Source organism: Peromyscus maniculatus, chromosome 1 (genome assembly GCF_049852395.1).
Source record: "Peromyscus maniculatus bairdii isolate BWxNUB_F1_BW_parent chromosome 1, HU_Pman_BW_mat_3.1, whole genome shotgun sequence".
Lineage (NCBI taxonomy): Eukaryota > Metazoa > Chordata > Mammalia > Rodentia > Cricetidae > Peromyscus > Peromyscus maniculatus.
The window spans coordinates 198,038,190-198,057,787 of record NC_134852.1 but is presented as its reverse complement, the minus strand read 5'-3'; the positions used below and the strand labels follow the sequence as shown (position 1 = coordinate 198,057,787).

The 19,598-nt window shown below is 47.8% G+C and overlaps 1 protein-coding gene across 3 annotated transcripts in view; it reads left to right on the top strand.

The window, feature by feature from the left end:
- The window catches only part of Fbxw4 (F-box and WD repeat domain containing 4), an 86,968-nt gene that overhangs the window by 59,913 nt on the left and 7,457 nt on the right, over positions 1 to 19,598 (top strand). For all 3 annotated transcript variants that reach the window (XM_042264465.2, XM_016006690.2, XM_076563185.1), the window contains exon 6: positions 13,898 to 13,963. In XM_042264465.2, the coding sequence (XP_042120399.2) occupies positions 13,898 to 13,963 (66 nt within the window). The remainder of the gene's footprint in view (positions 1 to 13,897; positions 13,964 to 19,598) is intronic.

The following is a 19,598-nucleotide window of genomic DNA, read 5'->3' as shown; positions in this document are numbered from 1 at the left end:
CAAGGGGACAGAGCAATGGCTATGTGCTATGTACTGTTTTTGTAAGGATCAAACTAGCCTGTGACAGCTAGGCCCAGGGCATCTGAAGGATGGCTGAGCTCAGACCGTGGCTCCCAGCTCTCAAATGAGGTAAGAGACTGGAAGGAATGGTCGCATTCCTTAGTCCCTCAATCTCTCTTCATCACAGTAAATGGTGAGTAGAGACTTCTTCCTCTGTATGCCATTGACGGGCCTCAGAAAAACCTCCCATCTTCCTAGTGTGACATTCACAAGAGGAAGAATTTGGCTGCAGATGCATAATTGTTGAATGAATGCTTAGTGACCTAGCACAATGGGGTGGGGACTAGAACCAAGGCCTGGCAAGGCCTCCTTCAAAAGAAGGTGACTAGAAAGCTGCAGGGTTTGGCATTAGATGCCAAGGCATACACTTCACCTTCTGGAACAGGCAGAAGATAGGGCTCTGGCTTTTCTCCATTCAAGAGGGAAGGGAGTCTTGGGGAGGAACGTGGTTCCAGATCAAGCTGTGTGGTCTGGAAACAAGGAAGTTCCTTGGAATTTTACTTTCCTGAAAAATCATGTAATGGGGGCTGATAGAAAAGGACCTTCTCTTTATCTTCAGCCTCATGATCTCCTACTGCTTTCTGAAATATAAATCCCAGTCGGTTTGGGCAGTGCAAGGACTCAGCACAGAGGAGTCAACACGTGTGTATTGATAGGATTTGCACACCAGGGTTTGCATGTGACATTTTATAAATATGTACTTTTCTACAAAAGGGGCACACTCCTACAAAAGAACAGTTCCTCAAGAATGAATACTCCTCTACAAATGGGCACTCTTCTCCATCTGAGCAGTCCCAGAAGTGAACACCCCAAACATGCACTTGCCTCCCAGTGGAGACTCTTGTCTGTCAATGAGCATTTCCTTATTAGTGGAGTATCCCGTTACTAAGGGAGCTCTCCTTTTTTGAGGGATAGGTTTTGCCAACCGTGTACGTATGTATGTATGTATGTATGTATGTATGTATGTATGTATGTGTGTATGTGTGTACGTATGTATGTATGTATGTATGTATGTGTATGTGTGTGTCTATATTAGTCTTATTTTCATGAATCCTATTTCTATATCTCTGCTGAATATAATTTATGATGCATGGCTGGCTCTCCAGGTATATCTGCCTCCATGATCCCACCCCAAAAATACATAGTCCTTAAGGGTAAGGGGGGGAGGGGTTCTACAGTGATCACTCCAGGTTAAAAAGCATAGGGTTTTTGAGAGACCAGCCTGATCTGCAGAGTGAGTTCCAGACCAACTGGGGCTATGTAGTGAGACCCAGTCTCAAAAAACAAAAGAAAAGAAAGAAAGCAAGAATAAGATTTCACTTCCCCTTCTACTCCATCTTTTAAAAATGTTTAAATTTATTCTTTTACGATTTTACACATACATACACTATGTCTTGGTCATATACACACATTTATACACATACACAATACACATATACACTATATCTTGTCATATACATGTTTGGGTGGGAGCTCCACCTCAACCCCTGGCACCCTGGCATCCCTATACCCAAAGAGTCTGGAATGTTTGGAAGGAGTGTGGTGGAATCCACCTCCTCTCCCTTTCCCATCTCTTTCCCTAAACCTGCCCCTTCAAAGCCCGCCAAACCTAGCTCCTCCCCCAGAGAGGCTCAAGACCACTCCCACAGGGGATATATAAGCGGCATCCCAGAAAACAGACTTGTGGTTCGCCTGGGAGCATTTTACCCATTAAATCTGGGCTTTCCAATTTGGTCTGATTTGGTTTGTTGTGACAGCAGAGAGGCCTTCAGGAGGCCTAAAACTTATCAATATACACATATATTCACATATACACACATACATATATACACTATATCTCGTCATATACACAATCCCCTCGTCCTACTTCCTGCCAGAGCCCCAACATGTGCTCCTCCTGCTTTCAAAGTCTCCTCTTTTTCCTTTCTGGAGACAAGGTCTCACTAGTTAGTCCTGCCTGGCTGGCCTGGAACTTGCTGTGCAGACAGGCTGGTCTTGAGCTCAAGAGATTCATATTCCTCTGCCTCCAGAGTACTGATATTAAAGGCATACATCTCCTTAGCTGGTTCTTTTTATAACCTGCTAAGTCCAGATGTGCCAGGCAACCTACCTGTGGCCACACCTTTCAAAAACTCCCCTTCCCCACCACCATCAATTGCCAAAAGCCCTCAGCAAAGGGAACACCTCAGGGCCCCTCCCCGTGCATGCTAGGATTACTAATTGGTTTGATTTTGTTAAGGTCACTGTAGCTACTATTGAGTTCATGAGTGCAACTGGCTGTGTCATGTCTGAAGGACACCACTTCATAGCATTCCTCCTAATCCTCTGGCTCTTAGATTCTTTTTGCCCTTCTTCTTTAGTGTTCTATGAGCCTTGTGGGTGGGCAGGTCTCATTAAGGGCTGAGCATTTAATAATCAATTATTCTCAGCTCTTTGACCAAATATGAGTTTCTGCATTAACCACTGCCAGCTGCAAAAAGGAGTTTCCCTGACTGAGAGCAGCTCTAATCCACGAGTATAAACACAAATATTTGGAAAGCAGTTTGACAGCATGTCTGTTCAGCCAAACAGCAGTCATGGGTTCTCTTGTGGGGCTGGTGAGCTCCCCGGCCATGGACTTTGGCCTGGGCAGCAGGCCTCAGGCCCCCTCAGAAGGCAGTTGGTGACTCCCTGACCGTCAAGCTACTGTTGCCCCCTAGCACACCTTGCCCGGTAGGTTAGTATTACAGCGTGCAGGGCCTATCGCTAGGTAAGTCCACTGGTGACTTGTTTCCTCCAGTGAGTGACCTGTCCGCACTGGGAGAACTAGCCAGCAAGGAGGAAGTTTCTGGATCAGTTCTAGCTACGCTCTCTGTCTTGATGGAAAGAAAGAGGTTTAAGGATGCAGATCATGGTCGTGAATACACGCGTTCCCCTCTCTGCTGGCCTTTTCTCAGTTTGCTCAGTGTGCTGTGGGACCCTTTCATTGGCTGGTCACATAGGCCTGTCTTACTTAAGCCATAGGGAAGTGAGGTATGTGCTCACACAGTGGGTAGTGTTGAGGGACTGTCTTACTCTTTGTTCCTGCCAAGAAGCTTTTCTCTTACGCTTTGGTAGTTTGATGTGGAAATGATTGCCTGAGGTTGGTACTTAGTGAAATACAGAGAATGCAGATAAAAGCCAGCCAGTCTCTTGGGACTCCATAGGCTCTGGGCCTAACCGTGCAGGTCAGAGATATAGGACCTTGGGCTTGACTCTGACTTGTCCCCATTTCTTTTCACTTTTGGCCTTGTAGTCACTTGGTGTAACCAAATCTAAACCCAAGAATCAAATCCCTCTATGGTTTGTTGACTATATGTTTAGAAAGAATCAAATTTAAGGTCAACTTGTTTGAGTATATCTGGTCTTATCTGTGCAGCTCTCCAGTCGAGCCCTGCTTTCTACTTGTTTGTAAAGCCACAGTTGACCCTCTCGTCCCATGCCCCCTTTAAATGCCAGCTGTTTATGTTTATCCACAAACCTAAGAAAACACCAGAACCTGTGCTCAGTTCTCCAAATATCAACAGACTGTAGGCCACCAGTACCAGATGTTAGCAGCTCACACTCAGGCTTGAGGAGGGCTACCATGATGCTAAGTGGACCCGACTAAGGGGGAGTGTGGAGCTGGAGATCTGCTTTTGTACTCCAGCTTAGCTAGCCATAGCATGACACCCATGTGAGCAGTGTGGGGTGGCGTGTTGTTAGGAGGCCATCAGCCTTAGGCTTCCGTGGGCACACTGAGGAGTCAGAAGAACCTGTTTGAAGAAGTTTCATTGTAATTTATATTCTATTTTTACTTTATTGATGTATTTTTTGAAACAGGATCTCACTATTCTCACTAGTTCTGGATAGCTTGGAACTCACTATGAAGACCAGGCTGGCCTTGAACTCAGAGATCCACCTGTCTCCGCCTTCTGAGTAATAGGATTAAAGTCGTGTGCCACCATGTCCAGTCTTTTTTAAATTCTTAACTTTGATGTTTTTTTATTATGTGCATGTGAGGTGTGTGTTTACAAGTGTGTATGTGCTCTGCAGAAGCTATAAAAGAGGGTTTTGAGTACCCTCCTCTATCTCTCTATCTTGTCCCCTGAGGCAGGGTCCCTTGCTGAATCAGGAGCTCACATTTTTAAGCTAGGCGTTACAGGTGAACGTGAGGCCCCTAAACTGCAGTCTCAACTCTGGTCTCAGGATTGTGCAGCAAGTGCTCTTCACCACTGAACAAGTTTTCTCTCCAGCCTTCCACCTCCTTTTTTGTTTGTTTTTGTCGTTCGCCCACCACCCCCCACACAGGGTTTCTCTGTGTAGCCCTGGCTGTCCTGGAACTCGCTTTGTAGACCAGGCTGGCCTTGAACTCATAGAGATCTGCCTGCCTCTGCCTCCCAAGTCTGTGTGTCTGTGTGTGTGTTCGTGGGGAGACCAAAGTCTGTTGGCATCCTCAGGAAGGCCATTCACCTTCTTTGAGTCAGACTCTCATTGCCCTGGAGTTCACTGACTGGCTCGGCTGGTTAGCTAGGGAGGACCAGAGTTCCCCGGTCTTCGTCCCCAGTGCCGGCACTGCGAGCGCACACCACCACACCCGGCTTTGTCTCCAGTGCTGGGGTCAGGCTCAGGCCCCAGGCTGTAAAGCAAGTGGGTGCTTTACTGACTGAGCTACCCCTTGAGAGCTGGAGTTACAGGCAGTTGTGAGCTGCCTGGAGTGGGTGCTGGGAACTGAACTCTGGTCCTCTGGAAGAGCAGTGAGCTCTCTTAACCATAGAGTCATCTCTCCAGACCCTCAAACATTTCTAATTTTTGTATAAGTAATACATAAATATGTTCTAATTAAAAAAATATACAAACAGGCTAGGTGGGGGCAGCACATACCTTTAATCCTAGCACTCGGGAGGCAGAGGCAGGCAGATTTCTCTGAGTTCAAGGTCAGCCTGGTCTACAGAGTAAGTTTCAGGACAGCCAAATGTATACAGAGAAACCCTGTCTTGAAAAACAAAAACAAATATATATATGAACACAATTCAAAATAAGTGGGCTATTTAAAAGTCCCATCAATCAACTATGGCCCCTCCCCTTTTGTATTGAATAAAGCTGGCCTGCATTTGTTCTATCTGAAGCAAGCAGCAGGCATCCTATAATTTGGTCCATATGCAAATCACAGTTTTGCATTGTATAGGGTCACGTGTACTTGCTCTAAACTGTAATCCTTTTCCAAATATTTTTGTTATTCTTATGCATTTGGTTCCTGTTCCAGATGAAGTAACAATATTGTTTCGGTAGGAGTATATCTCACTTATACATTAATAATGAAAATGGGCATTTTAAGACATCTTGACATTTTCTATCCGGGAACATGATCCATTTCTCTGCTTACTCAATCAACTCTTCTGCATCAGTAAAGTCTTACATTGGTTTGTATGTGTACTTCTTCTGGGTTTTTGTTCTTGCTCATTTTCTGTTGGTTTTTTTGTTTGTTTTTTCAAGACAGGATTTCTCTGTGTAGCTTTGGAGCCTGTCCTGGATCTCGCTCTGCAGACCAGGCTGGCCTCGAACTCACAGAGATCCTCCTGCCTCTGCCTCCTGAGGGCTGGGATTAAAGGCGTGCGCCACCACCGCCCGGCATGTTCGTTTTTGTTAGGCTTGTTCTTAAATATTCCGTAGTTCTCATATTCTTTTGTGAATGCATTGAATGTTACTAAATGTAACATTTTCCATTGGTTACTGCTAGGGTATCACAATAACTAACATTTGTGGATGCTTATTCCAAAGAGTTTGTTGTCTTATTATTTCTAGTTTACAGAGGGATAAACTAGGTTTGCTTGTCTGTCTTTCACTGTTATGGACTAGCTCACCTGTGATAGCTCCATAAGGAGAAGAGGTCTGTTTGGATTCAGATTTCTGGAGCTCCAGGGTTGAGGCCATGTTTGATGATGGCCTTCCTGATGGCAGTCCCTGTCCCGTCCCGTCCCCCGTCTCCGTCCCCCCCTTTCCCCCCCAGCTGAGGACCGAACCCAGGGCCTTGTTCTTCAAGCGTTCTACCACTGAGCTAAATCCCCAACCCCATAGCAGAGTTCTGAGGCAGTGCATGTAGCACATAGTGAGAGACCAGAAACATGTGGGTGTGGCTTTGTATTCCTCTCTCTTTTTCCTTCCTTTCTCCCTTCCTCCATCTCCCGTTCCTGCTGGTCTTCTCTCTCTCTCTCTCTCCCCCTCTCCCTCTCCCTCTCCCTCTCCCTCTCCCTCTCTCTCTCTCTCTTCTTGCCATATGAAGCCTTCAGAATTCCATCATGGGGGCTCCACAGTAATGACCTAATCCTGATGTTTTTTCAAAGGTCCCACATCTAAATATAATATTTGGATTTTCTACTCTCCTAATACCTAACAGTGGAGATTGATATTTCAACACATGACCCCTTTGGAGACAGTCAAACCATTCTAGAATTGGTTTCCAAGAGGTTAAATACAACCAAGATGACCCAGAAATGAGGGGGCCACTTTATCTAGGCTTGGCCTTCTAGACACCATCCTGCCCTGATGTGCATGACTAGAGATGTGTATCACTGCAAGGGTGACTGGGACAGGTGTTCCAGACCTCTGCAGCTGTGGGCATCAGTTTGCCTCCTGCTGGCGAGGGCCAAGTTGAGAGAAGAGCCTGATGGAGTCACTCTACACCTGACCTGTTTGGGTTTGGTTTTTTTTTTTTTTTTTTTTTTTTTTGTTGTTTTGTGTTTTGAGACAGGGTTTCTCTGTGTAGCTTTGGTGCCTGTCCTGGATCTCGCTCTGTAGACCAGGCTGGCCTTGAACTCACACCTGAGATCCACCTGCCTCTGCCTCCCAAGTGCTGGGATTAAGGTGTGCACCACCCCGCCCATCTCTCTAGGGCTTTCTTGCTTGACCTTGGGTATTTATCAGGCCTGATGCTTCAGCTGTTAAAGACACAGACTCTAGCAGGCAGCTCACTACTAGGTCCACTTGCTTTTGGCCATGAAGCTTGGACAGGAGCATCTAGATGTTATTTTTTTCTTACAAAAGCTAATATGTTTCTCCTTATTTTATTTATTTGTTTGTTTGTTTGTTCATTTATGAGGCAGGACCTCACCATGTAGCCCTGGCTGTCCTAGAATTCGATACCTAGACCAGGCTGGCCTCGAACTCACAGAGATCTGCTTGCCTCTGCCTCCCAAGTGCTGGGATTAAAGGTGAGCTGCCACCCTTGGCTGTACTTTCCTCTTTTAAAAGTAACACTTGGGGCTGAGGATTTAGCTCAGTGGTAGAGCAAGCGCAAGGCCCTGGGTTCGGTCCTCAGCTCCGGAAAAAAAAATCTGAAAAGCAAAGGAAACTTAGAGGAATTGCTTATTGCTGTATTGCCTAAGCACAGTCTCGTTAGCATTGTAGTGTGTTTTCTTACTCTTGCCTTTTTTTATGTTCAGGTTATTATTTTTTAATATGTATAATAATGCTGTTTGTACCCTACTTTTTCTCTTTTTCTACGTATATTCTTTGGGAATATCATGTTTAGCTCACATTTTTGGTCTTGACTCCTTGAAGGCAAGACATGTCCTTTTTCAATTAACCAGCCATCCATGGAGTTCGTTAAACTTCTTTTTAAACTATTGTTGTTGTTATTATGTGTGTGGAAGTGTGCAGATGTCATGGCGCCCATGTAGAGGTCGGAGGACAACTTTGGGGGGTCAGTGCTCTCCTCCCTCCTTGTTCGTCCGGGTCTCTATTATTCTGTCCTGTGTGCTTCACACTGGCTGGCCCACCAAATCCTCGTCATTGATTCTCTGGTCCTAGGAGTGCTGGCATTAGAGCTGTGTGTCATTGCATCCGGACTTCAGTGGGTCCCAGGGATGGAGCGCAGGTCGTCAGGAGTACACAGCCATCTTGCTAGCCCACATTGGCTGAACTTGTGCATTGATGTTTTCTGTCTTCACCCTTACTGAAGCTTCAGAGAGGCCTGTTGGTTCTACTTCCTTTAGTCGGATGAACAAAGTTGTACTTTCTTCTTTGAGCACTGCCTCCCTTCCCTCCTAGACAGTGGGCCTGTCAGTGTGCCCCAACCCCCGTGCGGACGTGACAGACATCCAGCAGTGGGTGTTTCCCTAGCTGTAAGGTGGGCTTGTGTGCTCGAGAGAGAAAATTTCTCTCTCCCTCTCTGCCGTTCCCGAATCCATCTGTTTCTTTTCCTCCTTGTTGCCCGGTGCCCTGCTGACTACATCTCGGGCACCTCTCTCACCCAGTGCCCGCCTCCGTCTTCCCCTCCTTGACTTGTGCTGACCTCCGTGACCACCTCGCTGTCCTGTCCAGGCAATGCTGTCACCACAGCTACTGCCTCCCCTCGCTGAGTGAGTTTGTGTGACCTTCGCACTGTATTCATGCTTTGGGACTTACATGCGAGAATGATGTCAGTGGTGGAGGTTAGCAGATGGTAACAAAGCAATGAGACCTGACATGTTCTAATGACTCCCTCCTTCTCACCCTTACTGGCCGAGCCATTGGAGGGGCAGGGGTTTCCTTGAAGTATTTAAGGAGGGGGGCCAAGGGAAATCGGGGTGGGGCCCAGGTGCCGATGAGGCCTGTGACCTTTGCTGCTATAATATCAGTGTTTCACAAGCAGGGCGGTTCAGGAACCCACTTGCAGCCCATCAAAAATTGATTTAATTGCAATTTTTCCTCCAATTAGGAGCACTGGAGCCTGACTAATTGGAGTAATAGAGAGTAATAAGGCTCAGATAAAAAGCCTTCCTCGGCTTCCTTTGTATCTTGTGTCAGGGCCTGTCAGAGGTCAGAGAGCTTGCATATTCTATTAGGCAGCCTGGCCTTCATTTGTACAAATTAGTTTACCCAACAGTAATTAAAATGCCAATGCGGGTTGAAGAGAACTGAATACACTTGATGGGCATGCTGCTGAATGATGTGACAGCTCTGGTGGCCTCCCTTGCCAAAGTGTGTCAGCCTGGGCTCAGGCTGCTGGGGCCTAGGCCAGCTGGGTGGCTCCGGCCCTCCCCGGGGCCCAGCTGCTGAGCAGAACACTTGTGTGCTGCTGCTGCTGCTGCTGCTGCTGCTGCTGCTGCTGCTGCCTGTCTCGGGCCAGGCTTGTCGTCTTCTCCAGGTAGAACCATTTGCTCAGCTTGCTGATTCAGTCACTCGATCATTCAGGAACTTTGGGGACCTCAGGCAGACATTGTACTACGTCTGCAAAGCCAAACAAAATTCACTCGAAACAGCTCACATGCAAGTTTGTGGGGTGAGGGGTGATATAATGGCTTCTAGAATTAAGAGGGCCAATTCTAATCCTACTACTTGCTGCTCAGGTGGATAAGAGGCAAGTTTCATTACCTCCCTGGGCTTCCAAGTCTGTGGGAAAATGCTAGTAAAATACTTGCTCAGCACCTTGTACATAGTAGAGCTCAGTCAACTACAGTTGCTTGGTACGGTGCTGCGTGCTGGTGATCTTACCCTTGGGAGGCTGAGGGAGGAGGACTGAGAGGTCAAGGCTAGTCTGGGCCACATGCAAAGACCCTGTCTCTAAACAAATAGTAAGTGAATGACAGTCATTCCCATGTCTGTGAGGGATTGCATCCAGTACTGTCCCCTAATCAATACCCAAATCTTTACAGGGTCAAGTCCCATCTTTAGTAAACGCACGGTAGGCAGCAGGTGTGTGGTCTGTAATCCCAGTACTTAGGAGTCAGAAACAGGAGGACCCTGAGCTTCAGAGTGAGTTCCCGGTCAGCCAAAGCAAAGCAAAATAAAGGGCCTGGAAAGATGACTCAGTGGTTAAGAGCACTTGCTGCTTTTGCAGAGGACTGGGGTTTGGTCCCCAGCCCCCATGAGAGACAGCTTACACCTGTGTAACTCCAGCTCTGGGGGAAGTCCCTTCTTACCCTCCATTGTTCTGAATTTTCTTAACCTTCTATTCTTCGTCTTGCAGCAGGACCCCTAACTCTCCTAGTGTCTTTCTAGATTGGATGGCTTGTGTGTCCACTTTGGACCTTATGGCTTGTGTGATACCAGGCTTGCCAGAGGTAGTGGCGGCTTGACGGTCTGGACAAGGGCCGAGAAAGGACGGGACATTTTAGCCTAACTTCTGGCAAAGGCTTTGTTGTTAAAAAGAAAAAGTATACCTTATGGACTCTGAGGGACTTGTACTTCCCCATCAGTGGATAACTGTCATGTGTTGCTGTTCAGGTTTGAGTCTTTGGTGATTTGGGGAATATGCCTTTAAGAAGCAGAAAGACCAATTTCACTGGCTGTATGATTGGCTTCTCCAACCCTGTTGGCTTTGAACTCTGGGGGCCCCTTTCTGGTCAGTTTCATGGATCTGTATTGAATGCCCTTTGGGCTAGGCCCTGTATTAGACATGGGAGTACATGTGGGCAGTCTATTAGGAGGAACCATGGAAGGAATCGTGTTTCATTTCATTGATGAGAACTTTAACAGGCTTGGTTGGCATAGGACCCAGCATAGAGAAAAATACGGAGCAAATCCAGCACAGACACCAGGCTGACCCCAAGCAGGAAGAGATCAGGACAGGGTTTACTTTTGGGAGCAAGGACTGTGGAGCTTAGAGAACTTGGGTAAAGCTGCCAGTAGGCATAACCAACCCCACTGCCCGTTGGGAGCATTCTACCTAGACGGTGCTGGGAAGGTGCTGAGTACTGGCAGCCCTGTCTGGACTGGCCAGGCTCATCTGTTACCAGCTCATCTGCCTTCATACGGGGCTGGTCTGCTTTCGCCACGTTCTTCCTAACAACCATAGGCTTGGGAGAGGACAGGCAGGAAGCAGAGTCTCACAGCAGTGGGGAGGAGCTCCAGGAGCGAGGGACCACTGTATCTGTGGCTAGCTTGATTCCTGGACACCCAGGCAGTCCCTTGGATTGGGCAAGTCCTCCAGCCGATGAAGCTGTCTGCAGTCTCACATGGTGTTTATGTGACTAAACTCTCAGGCCCTCCTAAGGGCAGAGAGACACTGGAGCTTCACTGCACGAGGCTAAGGGAAGGAGAGCTTTTGGGAAGAGACGTTTATAGGTGTCTTTTATAGACAGTTAAAGAGGTGAGGGGCCCTCTTCTTGGTGGCAGATGGTCAGGGCCAGGAGTGAATGGGCCAGGCAGAGGACAGGAGTCCCTTGGGAAGGGTTTGCATCTCCCCCCCCTTCGCCCCTGCCCCTACCCCACCTGCTGGGAGGTCAGGGCTGCAGGAGTGGCAGGGATTAACTTCCAGGCTCCTCCCCCACCTCTCTCTATTGATTCACCTTGAAGCTAATTTAGGCCTGTGGGCAAGAGGCCTAGAGAGACTTCCTTAAGAGATGTCTGTGTCTGTGCTGGCGCCCTTCACCTGGCCCCAACTCCTCAAAAGTCTGGAGAGCCCAATTGCCTGCTCCAATGATTTCCAAGTAGCTATTATGTTTCCAAGCCAAGGTAATTGGCTTTACCAGTTATTAATGGGTTACCCTAAAGAGAAAATGCGGGCGGAGCAAGGCGAGGGTAACACCTCCTGACTCTGTAGTTTGGTTCCTTGGTGTCCAGTGGCTGCTGCCCAGGCTAGGAATCACTTGGGGCATGGCAGGAGAGGCTGTGTGGCACCACCACTTTACAGTAGAATGGCTGCTGGCAGTACTGCAGATCAGGAGGAAGTTGGGGTGCTACCCTGTTCCTGGAGGAAACCTTGGCTTGAGGCTTGAGAGCCCCAGGGTCTCTTATTCGGCCTTGTCCAGTCGGAGATGACAGGTGGGCACTAGTCCACCGTTTTGATAGTAAGCTTGGCCAGCGCCTGCCTGGACATTGACCCCAGCAGCAGCTGGAGCTAGCTCCTCCCCTGCGGCACTGCCCAAGCCACCGCCTTTTCCAGAACTTTCTCTGTAGAACTCCACCTCCCGCTGACAGGTTGGGTACAGAAAGCGCGGGTGCTGGGCAGTGGAGGCCAATGGGCTGCTCGCCCACACTGTTAGCATATCATTAGTGTGTGCAGTCTTCCTTCCCCGACATGTGCAGAACATGTAGGGACCTGCCCACCCCTGCCCCAGCCAGTGCTTTTACTCTTACTGATTGACATGAGGTGTCTTTTGTTTGTTTGTTTGTAGTTGGTTGTTTCACCTTTCTTATTCTTTTTGGGGTGCCCGCCACCTAGCTCCCAAATAAATATACACAGAGACTTATTACTTATGAATGCCTAGCCTTAGCTTGACTTACTTCTAGCCAGCTTTTCTTGTCTCTGGGCTTTTACCTTTCTCTTCCTCTGTATATCTTACTTCACTCTTACTCTGTGGCTGGCTGGGTGACTGAGTGGCTGGCCCCTAGTGTCCTCTTCCTCTCTCATTCCTTGATCTTTTGTCCACATTTCTCCTCTTATTTATTCTCTGCCTGCCAGCCCCGCCTATCCTTTCTCCTGCCTGGCTATTGGCTGTTCAGCTCTTTATTAGACCAGTCAGGTGTTTTAGACAGGCACAGTAACACAGCTTCACAGAGTTAAAGAAATGCAACATAAAAGAATGCAACACATCTTTGCATCATTAAACAAATATTCCACAGCATAAATGAATGTAACACATCTTAAATTAATATTCCACAACATTTGTTTTGTTTTTCAAGACAGGGTTTCTCTGTGAAGCCTTAGCTGTCCTGGAACTTGCTCTGTAGACCAGGCTGGCCTTGAACTCACAAGGATCTGCCTACTTGTACCTACCAGAGTGCTGAGATTAAAGGTGTGTGCCATCACTGCCTGGCAACTTTAGGTTTCTTAAGGCTTCCTCTCCCACCGGTGTCCAGTGATCCGCCAAAGGTCTGCTCCAGCTCAGATGTTCCCCTTCTCACTGTCCTAGTACAGTGGCTCATTACACCGCCCCTTCTTCCCACGGTGCTCCTGTCTCCACTGCATGAAACCATGCAGACTGCCTATGCTGAGTGCTCGGAGACTGCAGATAGTGTCTTCCTTCTCATCTGCCTGTCGCCAGTGAGTGTTACAGTGCCCTTAGAGACTCCTCCTGACTCCTAGCTCGTTCCCTGGCAGTCCTGGCTACTTGTTCCTGCTCCCTGAAAGCTACAATATACTCATTGGGGATGTACTCACTTTTCCTATTTGCCCTGTGTTTGTAAAACTTTTCCAGAGTCTTCCAATTATTTGGGCGTGGTGTGTGTGTGTGTGTGTGTGTGTGTGAGAGAGAGAGAGAGAGAGAGAGAGAGAGAGAGACAGACAGACAGACAGACAGACAGGGTTTCTCTCTGTAGATCAGCCTGAGTTCTGGCCTTGAACTTAGATCTGTCTGCCTCTGCCTCCCGAGTGCTGGGATTATGGGAGCCACCACGCCTGGTGGTGATCAAGGAATGAGAGAGGAAGAGGACGCTAGGGGCCAGCTACCCAGTCACCCAGCCAGCCACTTTCCCAAGTCTTAAACCCTTCTGGAATGTCTCCAGTTGATCGGGGTACCACTTGTCAGTCCCAGTAGGATGTTCCCAGGAGACCTTATGGCACTGAGCTCTCTCAAGTCTCCTACAGTTCTATCTTTAATAAGCTCATTCACTGCCTTGGGCTCAGAACTGCCCTTCCAGAGGTCTGCTGCTACTGTGGCCCAGTCCAAACAGCAAGCTCATCTGTGGTTGAACCTGGAGGGCCCTAGTCAGACTTGGGAGGTTGCACCCCTCTCCACACACCTACCAAGTTGTCTTTTCCAGACTTCTGTGGCACTTCCTCATTCTCTCTCAGTGTTTCTTTTTCTGGCTTAACCCCATGATCCCTGGGAAAAGAGCCCTGCATTTCTAATGTGTAGCCATTTCCGCCACAAGTTCTGACAAGCCAGCTCTAACTGGTTCTCCTTTTGTTTGGCAGCTCTTTTGTGACAGGAACAGCTTGTTGTGGGCACTTCTCACCTCTGAGAATCTGGGACCTCAACAGGTAAGCCATTCCTAAATCCACAGTGGCATTCAGTGGGGCCGGGCTAGGGCAGCTGGGAGACAAACCAAGAGCTAGCTCACCAGCCCTGCCCCAGTTAGCCCCAAGGTGGTACCACACTGGAGGAGGCCAGGGAGAAACCACACCCAGCCACCCACTGGCAGCAGCAGCGCCTTTCTTGGGAGTCATTTGAGGTTAGCTTGAGGGACAGTTGGAATGCCTGTACCAGGTGAGTGATTTCATGTAGAGTTGATGGTAACTACTTGGATTTCATATAGCTTCCGAAGAGGGTCTGACTGTGCAATCTGTCTTCAGAGGGGGGTTTTATAACGTCAAAATTTTCAAAGGTGGCCTACAGAACCTATAAAAATAGTTGTATAGGACAATTAAATCACGACCAGGTTTTCCTCACAGTGCTCCAGTTGGCAAACTTAACACATTCTCATTGATTGTCTGCTGTTTTGTTTTTTGTCTTTTTTTTTTTCCCAAGACAGGGTTTCTCTGTGGAGCTTTGCCTGTCTTGGAACTCACTCTGTAGACCAGGCTGGCCTCGAACTCACAGAGGTCCACCTGCCTCCTGAATGCTGGGATTAAAAGTGTGTGCCACCACTGCTGGCTTAGTTTTGTTATTTTTTTTTAACCAAAAACTTTTATTTTGAAATAATTCTATATTCATTAGAAGTTACAAAATAGAACAGAGGGTACTTGTATAACATCTTATATAAATAGTATGTCAAAAGCAGGAAACTGACATTGGTACATTTCATAAGCCTTTCTTCTGACCAGTGTACCTACTACCATGGTCAGGATATGGTTCCTCTTCACACACCCTTCAGAGTTGTGCCTGCTGACCTCTAACTCCTGCAACCACTTAGGTGCTCGCTGCCTCTAAGTTTGTTATTTTGAAGATATGATATAAATGGAACCATATGTTACCTTCTTAAAAAACTTATGTGTATGGGTGTTTTTCCTGCATGCATGTCTGTGCAGCAAGTGCATACAGTACCTGCAGAATCTAGAAGAAGGTATCAGATCCCCTAGAACTGGAGTTACAGACAGTTGTGAGCTGCCATGTGGGTACTGGGAATTGAACCAGGGTCCTCTAGAAGAACAATTAGTGCTCTCAACCGCTGGGCTATCTCTCCATCCCCTAGGGGGTTACCTTTTAAGAATAGCTTTTTAATCTCAGGCACGGTGGCACATACCTTTAATCCCAGTACTAGAGAGGCAGAGGCAGGCAGATCTTTATGGGTTCAAGGCCAGCCTGCCAAGGTTACACAGTGAGACTCTGCCTCAAAAAACAAAACAAAACAAACAACAAAGTGTTATTTTTGTTGTTCTTTGTTTTGTTTTTTAAGAAAACTCAGCGTATTGCTATGAGACCTATAGACATGTCGTACATATCAGTATCTCATTCCTTTTTTACTACTGAGTAGTATAGTAGTCCATGTTTAGATGCACCAAAGTTTCTTTCCCTTTTGAAGAACATTCACCCATTAAGGGACATGTGAGTTGTTTTCAAATTTTGAGTACTGCAAATAAAGTTACTGTGACCATTTATGAATAGTTTTTATGTGGGCATACATTTTCATTTCTCTGGGGTGAATGCCCAGCATGTCAGTTGCTTGGATTGTTTTAATAAGTGTCTGTTTAGCTTTTTCACTTACCAGACTTTTTTCAGACATCTTTATCATTTTGCATTTCTACCAGCAGGGTTCAAGGTAATCTGGTTTTCTCTACATCTTGACCAGTGTTTTGTTATTGCCACTGTTTTTATTTTGCTGTTCTAGTAAGTGTGATGCTATGATTTTAATTTGGTTTTCTCTGATAGCTAATGATGTTGAACATGTGTTCATATGCTCATCTGCCATCTATATATCGTGTTTACAGAATGCTAGCTCATGTCCATGGTCTATTACATTGCTTTTCTACTGTTGAACTTTGAGCTTTATATAGACTAGACATTAGTCCTTTGTCAAATATTACAAATATTGTCAAATTGACAAATGTCTTCTCCTAATCTGAACCTTGTCTTTTTTTTCTATTTTATTTATTTATTTTTTTAAATTTTATTTTACAATACCATTCAGTTCTACATATCAGCCACGGGTTCCCCTATTCTCCCCGCCCCTCCCCTTACCCCCAGCCTACCCCCTATTCCCACCTCCTCCAGGGCAAATCCTCCCCCGAGGACTGCGATCAACCTGGTAGACTCAGTCCAGGCAGGTCCAGTCCCTTCCTCCCAGACTGAGCCAAGTGTCCCTGCATAAGTCCCAGGTTTCAAACAGCCAACTCAAGCAATGAGCACAGGACTTGTGGACCTTGTCTTTTTGTCCTTTTCATTTACTGTCTTCTGCAGAACAAATTTTAAATATTTATGAGTACGTGTTTGGTCTACATGTGTTTGTCTTTGTCTAGAGGCCACAAGAGGGTGTCAGGTCCCCTGGAACTGGAGTTACAGACAATTGTGAGCTGCTGTGTGGCTGCTGGGAACAGAATCTGGGTTCTCTGGAAGAGCAGCCAGTCTTCTTAATTACTGAACTCTCTCCAGCCCTCAGACTTAACATCTGATCCAGTGACTGATTTTCCCTGCATCATCTGTGTCATTTCTGAGACTCTTCAGCTAGCCTGGATGGCCAGAGGGAGGCTGGTGCTTGGCTGTCTCTTCCTTCAGTTGCTCCAGCTCTGTCTCTCCTTCTCCCTAGGGAGGAAGGGAGAAGCCACATGCCTCCTTTCTGGAGCATATGCCCACAGCTAGTCTCTCCAGGTGACTTCTCAACACAAAATGCTCAACTGGACATATTTTCTTCTACATTCTGATGATCTGAGCACAGGTATAGGATGCTCAGAATCTCCCTGAACTATGTTTGCTTTCTGGCTAGCTTTGAGGAGCTGAAATGGTGGCCTGGGAAAAAGAAGGCCCTAGAAGCATATTGGTATTGGTAGAGAGAAAGGCAGGTCTCAGAACTGGGGCTTGGTTAACAGGAGAGGACATAAGCAGTGGTGCCTACGGAGTTGGCCTCACGCTGCTTTCAGGACCATTTTTACCTCTGAGCACTCACCAATCCAAGTGTGGTCTCGAGTGAGGTGGGTCTCACCTTCCTACTTTAGATCTACTTTTGTGGGGCTGGAGAGATGATGGCTCAGTAGTTAAGAGCACTGGCTGCTTTTCCAAAGGATCTGGGTTCAATTCCCAGTACCCACGTGGTGGCTCCCAACCATCTGTTATTCCAATTCCAGGGGATCTGACCCCTCTTCCGGCTTCTGAAGACATCAGCTATGCATGTGGTACACAGACATAAAAGCAGGGGAAACACCAACACACACACAAATCTATTTACTTTGGTTAATGCAGTCGGTGGTTACATCACCCATTGCCAGCTTGTTGCTGTTGTTGTTTCCAGACAGGGTTTCTCTGTGTAGCTTTGCATCTTTCCTGGATCTTGCTCTGTAGACCAGGCTGGCCTTGAACTCACAGAGATCCTCCTGGCTCTGCCTCCCGAGTGCTGGGACTAAAGGCATGCGCCACCACTGCCCGCCTGGCCACCCATTGCCAGCTTAGCTAAAACTTCTAGGGCTCCTGTGGTCTCATAGCCTGAGGCTGTTGGCATCTTGCACATTGTAGAATTTATTCTCATGAATTTATTCTGTAGATTGACCCCAGTCCTTCCCCCTTGAGATTAAGGGTGAGGCAGGAAGAGTCCTCTCTCATGGGGCTATGTGCTGGAAACAGTAGGAGCTGAGGGGGGCCTGGCTGTGTGGCCTGACATGCTTCTACTCCAGAACCAGCTTCATCTTGGGCCTCTCTAGACTTTGCTTTCTACATTGGGGACTGAAAAATGGGAACCCATTGTTCCCGACTACCAGAAGTAGTTATGATTAAATAACTATGAAAAATGCCCCCACTGCCGACACCTGCATCCTTTGCCATCTCCCACAGTACTGAACAGTTTGTGGAGACCTGACCTCTCAAGCCCCAGGAAACCTGTAGCCACCACCAGTAGTGAGAGAGGAAACTGCCGGGCTCACAGCACAGAAGGGTTTTGCCAGTGCGGCTCTGGTCCAGGGATGAGCGTTTGTGCCAGCAGTTCACTCCAGTTAGTTATACAGTTGGGGCTCATGTACCATCCCCTCGGCCCAGCACAGGGAGGGTGGGATGGCTACACCACCATGGCTTAGCAGAATCTCAAAGGTTAGATGATCTGTGGGCATGGTGTTGCATGTCTTTTAATCCCTGCATTTGGGAGGTTGAGGCCGGTAGATCTCTGAGGTTGAGGCCAGCCTGGTTTATATTGTAAGTTCCAGGACAGCCAGGGCTACATAGAGAGTCCCTGTCTCAACAAAACAAACAAACAAACAAACAAGGTTAGCTGCCTGTGGTTGCCTTGGAGGGACTTAGGATCAGGATGGAGCTCTAAAGGACTAGCTCTTTGAATGCCATGCTATGAAATCCCTAGACCTTGTCAACCCCAAACACTAACACTTTCCTGAATTCAAAATGAACCCAAATGAGAATGGGCACAAGACAACTAAGGCCTTGGGTTGCGCTGGAACCAAACGAGTTACCGTCACTGTGTTCTCTGGCCAGCTTCTGGGCTCTGCATGTGACAGGGCCACCCTAGGTGTCGTATGGCATTGTCCCTCTCTAGCCCCAGACTGCCCTCATCACCCAGGGAAAGAACCAGACCTTGTGCAAACATCTGTCCTGGATCCAGGACTGTGCACAGCTTGGAGAACTGAGCAGGGCCGGGGGTGAGGAGGTCCCCTGGTGGGAGGAAACGGATGGTCAGGACAACTCTGGAGCTGTCTTTCCTAAAGAAGCCCAAGCAGATAATAAAGCCATGTAGAAAACAGGATTAAGGTAATGAACAGGCAGGACCAAGTTTGATCTTTCAATAACACCAAAGCCTGACTGACAGGCAATCTGCAAGGTAGAGTGGTATTGCCGGCAGGACGCTGGCTGGGCGGAATGTGGGACTGGCTGGATGCTTTGCTTTTAACCTGTCATTGCCGAAACCTGAGCACGGCGTGGATTTTCTTTTATGTGTGTGCTGACTTGGCGGGGGCGGGGGGGGGGGGGCGGGGGGGCGCTCTCAGCATTTGGGCTACCCTTAGGTGATGGTGGGGGCTGGGATACCCACCAGGTGCAGCTGCCCCACTGGGCATAAGCTCTGCCATCTTTAGAGCTGTTGCCACATTCATCTCTCAGGTACCCATCCAAAGCAGCCTGCACTGAGCTTAGATTGCCCGGAGAGCCCTCTCAGGGTACCCAGGGGCTAAGCAGGGAAGAGGGGTGAGGAAGGGCTGCCTGGAGCTTGCCTGTCCTCCCTTTTCCTTTTCAGCCTTTTGCTCTGGTGGAACAGCACTGTAAGTTAAGCCCAAGGAGAGGGGACTCCCAGGGAGGGAGCTTCACCGTGCATAGGACCCAGTTTCTGACAGTTGATGGTCTTCAGACCCAGTGTTCCACTCTCAAGTGACAGCCAAGCACTGAAGTAGTCTTGTCAGGTTCTAAGGAACTGTGACAAAGCCCTCCTAGTCCTTAGCTTGAAGCTTGGAGGAGTCAAAGTGTACTATGTGTCTCCTGTCTGCATTTCAACAAGGCACTTGGCTAGTCCCTAGGGTGCCGGATGTTCTGTGT